At 43.2% G+C, this 13640-nt stretch overlaps 1 protein-coding gene across 2 annotated transcripts in view; it reads left to right on the plus strand.

The window, feature by feature from the left end:
• Positions 1–13640, plus strand: part of LOC124555030 (ceramide synthase 6) — a 119118-nt gene that overhangs the window by 5774 nt on the left and 99704 nt on the right. For both annotated transcript variants that reach the window (XM_047128788.1, XM_047128789.1), the window contains exon 3: positions 5272–5384. In XM_047128788.1, coding sequence (XP_046984744.1) covers positions 5272–5384 — 113 coding nt within the window. The remainder of the gene's footprint in view (positions 1–5271; positions 5385–13640) is intronic.

The following is a 13640-nucleotide window of genomic DNA, read 5'->3' on the forward strand; positions in this document are numbered from 1 at the left end:
TCCAAAGTGACCAGTTTTCTCAAGGGGTTAACTAACATTTTGTCCTTTTGAACTTACTTTGGTAATGCCATGATCATTCTGTGTGTAACACATTTGTTTCATCTGTCTGCAAGACTTTGGGTACCATTGGGGGGGGGGGGGGGTGTAAAAAAATTTTTTTGGCTTGGCTTGTAATCATCTGTATACTGCCTCCGTGACCTACTACTCACCAGCAATCTCCTACCCTTGTAGTAAATGTTCTTTTAAACATCTAAACAAATAGAAAAACTGATGAACCCAAGCAGTGGATGTTAGCACACCTAAGATTTCAGATTGTGTAGAGGGGGGGGGGGGGGGCAGGGGCCAAATATGCTCTTTGTGGACACCGGTTGAGTGCCCACACTACGTGCCCATGGGCACTGTCAGACAAGAGTTCTCACTCAGTCTCTGTGCGAATATCTTTCATTCGTTACCAGTATGCGTGTGGCAAGATGGGCATTTTAATTTTGTGTGGTTAGGGTTGCCGGTATCGAAGTGTCTTTGGCATTCGTCGTAGGATAAAATTATTGCGAGGAAAATGGCTGAGGACGACTTAAGATTGTACAAACAAAAATCGGTCATGCATCAACGCAACGGTGGGAAGAAGATTATTTTTTTTTTTTTAGCTGGAACATAAACCGGCCCTCGGTATCTGTTTTGTAATGCTATTTTATTCGTATGGAAGAAATACAATGTGAAGACACATTTTAAACTCCTTCATGAGAAATTCGTAATCACTTTGAATACTGGGGAAAGGAAGGCCAAATTTCTCAAGTTAAAACAGGACAGGAAAGAGAGAATAAAGTAAGTTCATGTATATGTATGTCACTTCTTCAAAATGTTACTGTTATTTATAAAGTGTTAAGTTAGTTTTTACCTCTTCGTTGTAACATATTTACGGGAAGAGAATCATGTAATCGACAATGATGACTGATTGTCAGCTGTCACATAGCTCTTAAAGTAACCAAAACAGCGCATCCCTTCAGCGATGGAGAATTTGTTAAAAAAATATCACTCAGTGAATAACAGAAAACCAACACGACCTTTTTTTACAGCCTAATAACTAACATGCAAAGCCTTATATAACAAGTGGCCACATAAAGGTATGCACACTAGCATAAATTTGTTTGCTATTCTTCAGGACAGAATTGTTATAAGCTAACTATTTTTAATTTTTCATTCAATTTCACTTTTGTGTAAAACAAGTTCGGTCTGTAAGGCTTCACTTCGCAAATACTACACGCATGTTATATTGTGTGGTAAGTGCTCATTGCATCGTAACACTGTAATAAATATGACCATGCAAAGAATTCTAATGTGACTACAAACCCCAACGTCAGCTGTTAATCATGTATTATCGGCAATCCTCAGTCCTGTTTGCAAATGTGAGAATGCAAGATGCACGCGAATCTTCCCCGCGCAGCGATACACATGCCCACAGTGCCCGCAGGCACCTCACACGCGCAACCCTGATATATACTAAGGCAACAAAAGTCATGTGATATCACCTAATATCGTGTTGCACAACCTTTCACGTGGCGTAGTGCAGCAACCCGACGTGGCATGGACTTGACATGTAGCTGGAAGTCCCCTGCAGAAATATTGAGCCATGATGCCTCTATAGCTGTCCAGAACTATGAAAATGTTGCTAGTGCCAGATTTTGTGCACAAAATGACCTCTTGATTATGCCCCATAAATGTTAAATAGGATTCTTTTCAGATGATCTGGTTGGCCAAATCATTCTATCTTATTGTCCAGAATGTTCATCAAACCAATTGCGAACAATTGTGACCCAGTGAAGTTGCTCATTGTCATCCATAAAAATTCCATCCACAAATGGCTGCAAATGGTCTGCAAGTAGCTGAACATAGGCATTTCCAGTCAATGACCAGATTGGTTGGGCTGACTACCCAGTCAATACCATATAAACATAGCCCACATCATTAAGGAGCCAATACCAGCTTGCACAGTGCCTTGTTGACAACCTAGGTCCATGGTGTTATGGGGTCTGCACCACACTCAAACCCTATTGTCAGTTGTTACCACCTGAAATCTGGACTCATCTGACCAGGCCTTGATTTTCCAATCACCTAGGGTCCAACCAATATGCTCACTATCCCAGGAGTTGCTGTTAGCAAAGACACTCATGTCAGTCATCTGCTGCCATAACCCATTAATGCCAGATTTCACCACATTCTCCTAACGGATACATTCGTCATACGTCACACATTGGTTTCTGCAGTTATTTTATGCAGTGTTGGTTGTCTGCTAGCAAACACCACTACTTTCGGTCATTAAGTGAAGGCCATCAGCCACTACATTGTCTGTAGTGAGAAGTAATGTCTGAAATTTGATATCCTCAGCACACTCTCGACCATGGAGCTTGAAATGTTTTGAATGCTCTAACGATTTCCGAAATGGACTGTCACACATTCCTCATTAAAAGTCTGTTAATTTCTGTCATGCGTTTTAAAACTTTTCACATGAATCATCTGAGTACAGATGACAGCTCCGCCAATGCACTTCCCTTTTATACCTTGTGTACTATCGCCATTTGTATATGTGCATTTCACAATCCCATGACTTTTGTCACCTCAGTGTAGTATCCTCAGTATGTGTTCTCAGTGCTTTGTGACAGTATTTCTTGTTTCAGCTGCCTTGCCAAACTATCATAACTAGCAGTAGTCACAGTTTATCCCTTCTTATGGAAGTGCATCAATATATGGCCTTTGAAATCCAAAAATAGTAAAGATGAATTTCTCACTGGATGTTTTTATGGCTTGAATTTCTTCTTGATTGGAGATGACAGGTGATTACTCATTTGATTGTCTTACTATTGGGTCATAATGTTGTAGTCAGGGTTCTTGCCTCATAAAGAAAGAAGAAAGAGGGGGGAAAACTCTCTCTCTCTCTCTCTCTCTCTCTCTCTCTCTCTCTCTTTACCCCTAGACTGGCTTCATCAAATTGCTACATATGCAACAGCAGAAACAATCCTGTGTATAAACCTACAGTAGAAACGTCGAAACAGAAGTTCGGTGGAATGAAAAATCAGCAAGTGAATAGTGTGCCTCAAATGCTCGTGTAATCAAATCTTATTAAATGTGGTTAGTATTCGCTTGGAACATGTGTTGCAGACATTCCAAGGACCTTGGATCATTTGCTCTATTTTGGTATACGCTGTATAAATGAGACAAGTTGGTAGCTTTAGAAAAAAAAGTATTATCGGCCGTTACGCATGACTAATTGTAAAGATCGAAGATGGCTAGGCCTTATAAACAGATGCTGCTCTTTCACACTGAACAACAACTTTCTCCTGATACCATGCAATCTCCTGATTCCCAATTGTTCAGAATCATGAGGCTGTCCTGTCATGACAGAGCTGCATAATATTTTTAATTGCAGTAAATGTGATATAATGTGCAATGATAGTGTTTGTGGAAATAATAAGGTGGTGTCCTTGACATGAAGAGTACAATGAAAGAAAGAAATAATGAACTATACAACATATCAGCTTTTACTTGAAAGTTCAACCTACTTGTGTTCTAAGAGTGCATTAAAGCATGGTTTTTCCTCCTCCATGCTGTGGCCCTGTATATTAGACCCTCTTCGTATATTTCTTATGGAACTGAGAGCTATGTAATGCTGGAACTTGGGGAAGGGTCAAGCAATGTATAAAATGTGTCAGATGTTTGCCATAGAATGGAAATATCATGGTCCTCTCCAAAAGCATGTGTTGCTGTACAGGCGAGTGGTGCATTTGGAGCAGGCCATGAACGTTCTGTTTGAAGTAGTAATTTGAAGATGATACGGAAAAAGTGTTGAAAGGATGCTGTCTGAATATGTAGATTCCTACTTTGTTGTTAATTTAACCAGTGTTCTATGCTTGTTGTGTGAAAGTTTCAATACCTCAAATTTTAACTGAACTTTTATGTTACAAGAAGAGTACATTTGTCCAGTTACCATTGTCTGAAGTTATACTTGACTTTGAGATAAATGTAATTGGCTTAAAATTTTAGGATACCTGATCTTCTTCCTAGACCACTAAGAAGATTTTTGATTATATGTACTGAAGTGTAACAGCAAGTTTATCATTGGACTGGTGGAAGACCATGCTGTTATTGATGAACAAGAAAGTGATTGATAGCAGCTAGTCACTAGTTACTGCAAAGCCTTTTGCGTCTCTGACAATTGGGGAGCACTACCTTTTGGTTGTAAATTGACTCTAACTTTCCACTAAAAATGATGTATTAGATATGTGTGAATTGTTTTTCTGAAGGGGAAGACCTGAAATACTTGATACAAAGTTAATTCTGCCCTACAGTTCAGTTAAAATTACCTAGTGAGTGATGTTTCAGTTGAGTTGAGTTGAGTTGAGTGGCAAGGGTGAACCGCCAGCTAATTGTACTTCCTTCTGGAGTGCTGTAAGCTTGCTGCGTTCCCTGTTTTGTAGATATGGGCAGGACATTGTTTAATGTGGGTGGCTGCATGCTGGCAACATTGCCTGCCCCCCCCCCCCCCCCCCCCCCCACCCTCTATCACCATTGCAATCTATCAATCACAAAGTAATTGTAAGTGAAATATAATGTAAAACCTGAGGGGAGCCATATACATAAGAATTTTGATGCTCTTATGCTGAAGACAATAGAATGTTGATCTCTCCCCTATAACTCAACAATTTATATTGGAGACAGGCTCGTTTTTTCAACTAGAGCATGCATTTTTGCCAGTTTTGAAAAAGGTAGTGACTGGTAATTTTAATAATGGAACAGTTTTTTCCCCACAGTAAATCTCTTAGGCAATTCCCAAATGTTACAATTATTAGCATTCTTTATGGTGATGTAGTTCACATTGCAGATGGTTATAGTATAAGGAATAGTGACTGATCTAGTTTGATGGTGTTAATAGTTTTTTGGGGTATTCCTCTAAAAGCATCCTTGGAGGTGATTTAAAACTTTTATAGATATAGCTTGCATTGTAACTACTGTGTATTGTGAAATTTTCGCTCTCTTGACAGTGTGGAATTGATAGTGTATGTGAAAAATGTAAATATTGTGTAAAATACATCAGCGTGAGATGTTTTGGAATAATATCATTGTTTTACACAAGTCTGTTTGAAACTGCTTTCCTATACAGCAATTTTTTGATGTTGAAAACATCATAATACACTCATGTTACAAATAAGTAGTAATACGTTATGACATATAGACATTTATGTACCTTAGTATATACAAATGTCATTTTTCTTGTTGCAGTTGGTAGCCTTGGCAAAGCAGTTAGATTGGTCAGAAAGACAAGTTGAGAGATGGTGGCGTCACAGGCATGCACAGGATAAGCCTTCCACGCTAGTCAAGTTTTGTGAATCAAGGTGAGTAGATATTGATGTAGTGCCCTTTTAATTTGGTATGGTTATGATCTCATCACTCATTTCTGTTTGATATCAGGCTTGAATTTAGGTTGAAAGAAGTTACATAATTAAGGACTCCCTGTTAAGTTATAGGCAAAAGAAAATGTCAGAAACTAGTATTGTTTGCATAGCATCAGCCTTTCAGTGGAATAATAAATTGTAACCTCTGATAGTTTGGAACTTCACACTTGTGTTTTATGATGAAATATATACATTTATTAATTTTCTTCTGCGGTTGGCTAAAATATTGTCGTATTTCCTGGAAGTCTATGGGTAGTTTCACTTGGCCCAGATTATTTGTTCATGCCACAGGAAGAGTCAGAACAATGTAGTTACTGCAATAATTTTGCAACAGCAGTGCAACATAAAATATGATTTCCTGGTTTGCAAGACTTTCCATGGAACAACCCTCTCCCTACTACATGTCCTGTGTAAGGGTTTTTGCCTGCAATAAGTTGTCTGATCAGTTGACGTTAAAACTTTCATTGAAGAAATTGTCGCTAAGAAACTTTTCCCCCACATTACTAATCTCTTGGCCCAAGGCCTAGTTCTTTGAAACAGTTCCATGATTTATCAATTATCATTTAAAATATGGGTGCAATGTGAAGTACACCTATCCTACTGACAGCATGGTTTTTGTGTTGGCTGGGTAGTCTTCAGGGGACTTTGCTGGCATAGGTGACTTGCTCTGTTTTTATTTGACCTGGACATAAGTAATTAGCTTGAAGGTACAGTTTTGTTGTGTGTTATCAACTCTTTCTGATGTTAATTTTGCATGCAGATAGTGCATCACATTTAACTAGTGCTGAATGATTATTTTATGTGCACTAGGGTGTCATGTAAATTGTACACAGGGTTACATAAATATCAAGTTACAATGAGGCCGTAAAATATGCCTGAGGCAAGACAGGGTGATTTGAAGAGGCATTTGCTATTGTTGTCATTGACTTATCAAGCCAGTTGATGTGTCATTGGGTTTAGTTTACTTTTCTCCACTTGCAAGTAGGTGTTGTGGGATTATACTCCTAACTAGCAGCATGTGACATCCCATCTCATCATGGTCATTATAGTAAGACATCCTTGTACAGACTCAGTGAGACAGGAAAAGCGTTGGACAGCTGTAATTGATCCTTGAGTGCTCAATCACTGACCAAAACTTGCAGGATATTTGTTGAAGTCAGGTGCAGGGTGGACAAGTGTCCACTAGCTTCTCCTGTCTCTAAGGTTAGGTAATTTGGAGGACCTCACGGTCATCATTATGACCCTGGAGTGTCCTTAAAACCATTGTCGTGCAAGAGTGTAGCAGTGGTGTAGTGCAGTATCAGTGGGATGCTGTAGGTGAACAAATGCATGCACATGACCAATAAGTAGGTTCTTGTGTTGTTAATCAGTGAGAGACAATAGCAAGTGTATACAGGGCCCCATTTAATTCCATGTTAGCACCTCCAATACAAGAATCTCACAACCATTTTTCTAATTGATGTCCTGCCAGGCAAGTGGTAGCTGATGCCTCATGCGGTGTTTGATACACTTGTACCTTGCCATCAGCATGCATCGTAACTCTTCACGCCTAACAGCCTTGTTCTGGTGGTGGTCAACATTATCTCGCACCATGCAAATGCACACAACCTGCGGCATGTGTTTTCTTAGTAGTATATTTCTTGAATTTTGTGCATATCATTTCTATTTAAGATATGTAACTGTGCATTTTTGTAATTGCAAAGTGTTGTTAGGCAATCTTTGCCCATTCACCCTGTGAATGACAGGTGGCCGCTTCTTCAGCAGTGTCTGAGCAGACACAAGGGGGGAGGGGTTTACTAGTTATTGGGAGCTCCAATGTTAGGTGCATTATGGAGCCCCTTTGTCAGGTAGCATTCAGGGGATGAAGAAAGACAATGTGCACTCGGTATATCTGCTGGGGGGTCTCATCAGAGATGTGGAGGTGGCTATTGAGTGTGCATTCTGCAGTAGTCTGAAAGTTGTGGCTCACGCCAGCATTGATGACGCCTGTGGCTTGGATTTTGAAGCCATCCTCAGTTCATATGGGCGGCTAGTGAAGGTTGTGAAGGCTGCTGCTTTTGTGCGCAGGGTTCAAGCAGAGCTTGCAGTGTGCAGCACTGTTCCCATGTTCCCAGAGTCAGTAGGTTCCTTTGGTTTGGAGCCCAGTGGAGGGTCTCGACAAAAGGCTTTGTCAATTATGTGACTGGTCTTGGCTGCAGGTTTCTGGACCTGCATTATTGGGTGGGGAATCATAGGAATCGCCTTCATAAGTCAAGGGTGCAGAACCCAAAGGAAGCAGCTGCTTAGGTACCACAGTACTTGGGGAAGACGCATTTTTTTAGTTAGGCGGATAACCCACAGATAGTGTTGAAAGTAAAGACACTTTGACTGTCAAAATGTTATCAGCAAACTGTTGAAGTATTCCTAGCAAAGTTCCCGAATTTACGGCATTCCATAAAACTTTTCGCACTCCCATTATTCTTGGTACCAGGAGATGGCTGAAACCCAAAGTCTATGTATATCGAATACTCAGATTGGACACCAAAAGAGGGTGTGTTAATTACAGTTGCCAAAAATATTGTCTCCCCGAGGTCAAATTTGAGCGTGACAGTGAAGTTATCTGGTTGTGTGTAACAGGTCTAAATGTAATCGAACAAGGAGTAGATGCCTGTCTTCCTGGGGCATCAGGATACCCGGCAACGGCCGTCATACCAGTTGGCCTTTGCTGTGGCTGGGTGGCGCCCGTGGGGAGAGCCCCTGATTGGAGTGGGTGGCATCAGGGAGGTTGACACGCAATGAAGTGGACTAAGTCATCTCTTGCTGTGGCCATATGGCACCAGCAGTCTCTAAGAAGGGCAAGATTGAATACAATGCTGACAGGTATGACCCTAAATTGTTTCCCTCTCTCGCTACACCATGGGCGGAACGTAGGGCTACAGAACAGAGCGAGTCATATTTGCCTCGGTTTTTAGTCTGTAGCAGAACTAATGGGGACTCCTTTCTACCTACGAAGCATCAATTATTGTTGAACACCTTGAGGATAAGTTTGGAGAAGTGACAGTGCTGTCAAAGATGCAAAATGGCACAGTCTTGATACAGACAGCATCCCCACCCAGTCCCGAGCGTTACTCACCTGTGACAATCTGGGTGATATTCCTGTTTCCGTCACTCCCCATAAAAGCCTCAACATGGTCCAGGTGATCATTTTCCATCGCAGTCTCCTCTTGCAGTCTGACGATGAGCTTCGCGCCAATTTAGAACGGTGGGGTGTTCATTTCATCCGGCGCGTTTACAGGATACCCAAAGACAACAGGGTTGCTACCAGTGCCTTCACCTTTGCCTTATAAGGTGATTCATTGCCTGAAAAGGTCAAGGTGATGGTTTATAGCCATAGCCATACCGGTGCTTAAGTGCTGGAAGTTCGGTCTCATGTCTTCCTGCATCACTTCCAGTGCAGCATGTTGAGACTGTGGACATCCACTGCACCCACATACCCCATGTACGCCACCTCCCACTTGCATCAGCTGTGGAGAGCACCACTCTTCCTGCTCACCACACTGCCCAGTACTCCAAAAGGAGGGGGAAATCATGGAGTACAAGACCCTGGACCGGTTGACTTACACAGAGGCTAAATGTAAATTTGAAAGATGACACCCCGTTCGGTTGACATAGACATATGCTGCATCTATGTCACCATCGCCGTCCCAAGTGCCAGTGGTTCCTCACTCTGTGCCGCAAACAGTGGCCCCTCCTGGCCACCAGAATATATCCACCCCGTTGATGGTGGGAGGCAAACCTCCCTCCATTGTTACCAAAGCATCTTCATTGGACATTGGTCCCCTTCCCCCTGCCGGAGAAGCAACAGCCTCCTCCGGCTCCTCTCATGTGGAAGGGGTCCCTTGGGAACCTCTCCCCCAAGGTCTCCACTAATGCCATGGCGGACACTTGCCAGTGGCTCAAGGTGCCAGAAGCTGCTGAATGAAGAGCTTCACGGTCTCCTCCACGCCTGAAGCTGCTTTGGAGAAATCTTCCCATCAAGCCCCTAAAGAGAAGTGCGAGAGCAAGCAAACTAAGTAGTAGTCTGCATAGAAACAGGACCCCCTGGTGGCCCCAACACCACCACTATCTATCAGTTCTGCATCTGAGGATGCAGTGAAGATCTTAGCATCCCTTGCAGACCTGGATCTCACTGATGCCTCATCCACCATAGAAATGGCTACAAATGCTCTATTGGTGGCAGCAAGTGACGGTGAGGCATAACTTGCCTCCTTGCTTGCTTCGTGCCTTACCAGCCTCATGATAACGTTATCCTCCAGTGGAATTGCGGGAATTTTTTCCACCACCTGGCTGAGCTACGGCAGCTCTTAAGCTTTGCGCCTGCTTTCTGCATTGTCCTTTAGGAAACCTGGTTCCTGGAAATGCAGACCCCTGTCCTCTACGGCTATAGGGGGTATTACAAGAACCGTAGTGACTATTATACTGTGTCAGGTGGAGTTTGTCTCTGTCCTGAACTCAGTATGCAGCGAACCCGTGACCCTTCAAACCCCTCCTGAAGCTGAAGCTGTGGCTGTCAAGTACGACGCAGGAAATACTGTGTGCAACATATATCTTCCTCCAGATGGTGCAGTAACCCTGAACACATTGGATGCACTGATTGAGCAACTCCCTAAACCTTTCCTACTTTTGGGAGATTTTAACACGCATAACCCCTTGTTGGGTGGCACCGTGCTTACTGGCTGAGACAGAGATGTCGAAGATTTACTGTCACAACTCGATGTATGCCTCTTAAATACAGGTGGCCCAACACTTTTCAATGTGACACACGGCACATATTCGGCCATTGATCTCTCGGTTTACAGCCCTGGCCTTCTCCCATCTATTCACTGGAGAGCACATGACGACCTGTGTAGTAGTGACCACTTCCCCATCTTCCTGTTACTGCCCCAGGATCAGGCACGTGGACGCTAGACCAGATGGGCTTTGAACAAGGCAGACTGGGGAAATTTCACCTCTGCTGTCACCACTAAATTTCTCCCACACAGTAACATCGATGTGATGGTTGAGCAGGTGACTAGCACAATTGTTTCTGCAGCAAAAAATGTGATCCCTCGCTCTTTAGGGTGCCCGAGTTTAAGGCAGTCCCTTGGTGGTCGTTGGGAGTCACTCAAGCAATTAAGGAGCGTCGGCGAGGTCTACAGCGGCATAAGCGGCACCCTTCCCTGGAACACCTCATAGCCTTTAAACGGCTCCGTGCCCATGTTCATTACCTTATCAAACAACAGAAGGAGGAGTGTTGGGAGAGAGAGGTCTCCACCTTTGGGTGCCACACGTCACCTTCCCAAGTCTGGGCAAAGATCAAACATCTTTTCGGATACCAGGCCCCAACAGCTGTCCCTGGTGTTAACATAAATGGCGAGTTATGTAGCGACGCGAACAAGATTGCCAAGCACTTTGCTCGAGCCTCTGCGTCGGAGAATTACCCCCTCCCCCCCCCCCTCCCTCAGCCTTTCGCACGCTCAGACAGCGCCAGGAAAGGAACTTCCTCTCATTAACTACATGCTGCAGAGAATCACATAACGGCCCATTTACAGAGTGGGAGCTCCTCAGTGGCCTTGCACATCTCATCTGACTACAAGCAACATCTTCTCGTCATCTTCAACTGGATCTGGTGCAATCGCGTCTTTCCATCGTAATGGCGGGAGAGCACCATCATTCCGGTGCTCAAACCTGGTAAAAGCATGCCTGATGTGGATAGCTATCGGCCCATCAGCCTCACCAACGTTTTTTGCAAGCTGCTGGAATGTATGGTATGTCGGCGGTTGGATTGGGTCCTGGAGCCGCGTGGCTTGCTGGTTCCATGTCAAGGCGGCTTCTGCCAGGGTCATTCTACCACTGATAATCTTGTGTACATCGAGTCTGCCATCCGAACAGCCTTTTCTAGACGGCAACACCTGATTGCCGTCTTTTTTTACTTATGTGAAGCATATGACACGACTTGGCATCGTCGTATCCTTGTCACATTGTATGAGTGTGGTCTCCCGATTTTTATCAAAAACTTCCTGTCGCTTCATACTTTCCATGTCCAAGTTGGTGACTCCCATAGTTCCATCCATTTCCAGGAGAATGGAGTCCCGCAGGGCTCCGTGTTGAGTGTGTCTCTATTTTTACTGGCCATTAATAGCAGCGGCTGTCAGGCCCTCTGTCTCACCTTCTCTGTAAGCAGACGGCTTCTGCATTTCGTACTGCTGCTCCAGTACTGTTGTTGCTGAGCGGCGCCTCCAGGGAGCCATCCACAAGGTGCAGTCATGGGTTCTAGCCCACGGCTTTCAGTTTTCAGCTGCAAAGTCGTGTGTCATGCACTTCTGTCGGCATCATACCATTCATCTGGAACCCACACTTTACCTTAATGACGATCCACTCACTGTAGTGGAGACATATCAATTCCTAGGACTGGTTTTCGACGCTCGATTGACTTGGGTCCCTCATCTTCATCAGCTTAAGCAGAAGTGCTGGCAACATCTCAATGCTCTCCGTTGCCTGAGCAACACCAATTGGGGTGCAGATCGCTGTAGGCTGCTGCAGCTCTACAGAGCCCTTGTCCAATCCCGAATTGACTATGGGAGTGTGGTTTAGGCTGCGTTCACACTGCCGGCCGGGCCGGGCTGACGCATACTGGCTCGGCTCTTGCCTAGCCAGCTCAGGCCGACGAGTAGTGCATTCACATTGCGCGCCGCGCCGAGCCGGGACGGCGAAATGGGGGAAAATCCACTTCTCCGATTTTCATGTTTTAAAAATTCTTAGCGGTATATAAGACTTCGCCACATCGTTTTATGAACTTATTTTTTCCTTAAAAGCTTTACTTACGTCGTGAAATAAGAAAAAGTCTACTTTTCGTTTCGCGTGATTTCTTAGTTTCGTAACGCTTCCCAACCGATTTTGAAGAAAGTATGCGGCTAAAAAGTCTGATTTTTGTACACGTGGTAGTGCAACATCTTAGCTTCGTATTGAATCATTTATCTTTCCATATTTCTTAACAGTCATTGTGAAATGATGCTATTTGTCAACGTTGTGCACTTGATTTACAAATCTTGTAGTGAAAAAGTTATGTAGCGGGTAGCTTACTGTTAGATCCGTTTTAGACCATACATTGTTGGGAATGAAATGTAGCTAAAAGTACCAAAAAGTTTTTGAAATGATAATGATACTGATATCTGTCTCTGGTCTCAAGTAATGCGAGCTATTCAGTGGCGTCAGTGCCGCGTCCTCAAGCCACGGAGTTCGCGCGGTTACAGCTTGGTTTAGTGTAGTCATATAATGCAGGACAGAAAAAAACGAATTACTAGTGATCGGCGCAGACCTAGTGCCGGTCCCTCTTATTATTTTAATGGTCTCATTCTCTAGATAAATCCAAATGTATAAGAATTTTTCCCTCGGCTACTGGACAATCATCTGCTATGCTTTTATAATTGGCCACACGTCGCATCAGAAAAGACAAACAATTATTTGTCATCAACATCCTACAATTAGTATGATGTACATTTCGTATTTCTTACTAAAAGATAACTGAAGCGCAGTTCTGTAGTCTCGTTGTCTACTTTGACGGAAAAAATAATGGAGAGTTAATGAAACTACTGTAGATCGGCACAGATGTGCGTTTCATTGTTCTTCATAGTTTTTTTTTCCTTCCTTGGCGGGCTGCGCTGCACTGTCAAGGTAATCCCCACTCTTTGGCTAAATGGCTGGCCGGAGGCCAAATAAATAAATTTAAAAAGATCCCCACCCTTCGACAGCTGACAAGCAAGTCAGTAGAAAACGCAGCTGCAGTCAACAGTTGCTCGCCTTTAGCTAGTCTGTGCTGTCGTGTAGAACAATGTCTTCACTCTTTTATTGGTATTGTTTTGACTCTGCAGTAACTCGTCGAGTTTTGAAGTACAGAAGAACTAGGAGGTTATGGGTTCATCCCATAAATAGCGACAGACATTTAGGAGAGTTTTTTTCTTTATATGAAGAACTTAAAAACTATCCTGAAAAATTTTATTCAAATTACAGAATGAATCATAATACATTTCAGTATATGCTGCAGAACATTCATGACAAAATTTCTAAACAGAACAGAAATTTTCGCAGAAGTATAACAGCAGATGAAAAATTGTGTATAATGATAAGGTAAGATTCGTTAGTACACACTTTTTGGTTTGCAGTAGAACTTTGTACAGC

The sequence above is a fragment of the Schistocerca americana genome, chromosome X (genome assembly GCF_021461395.2).
Source record: "Schistocerca americana isolate TAMUIC-IGC-003095 chromosome X, iqSchAmer2.1, whole genome shotgun sequence".
Classification (NCBI taxonomy): Eukaryota; Metazoa; Arthropoda; class Insecta; order Orthoptera; family Acrididae; genus Schistocerca; species Schistocerca americana.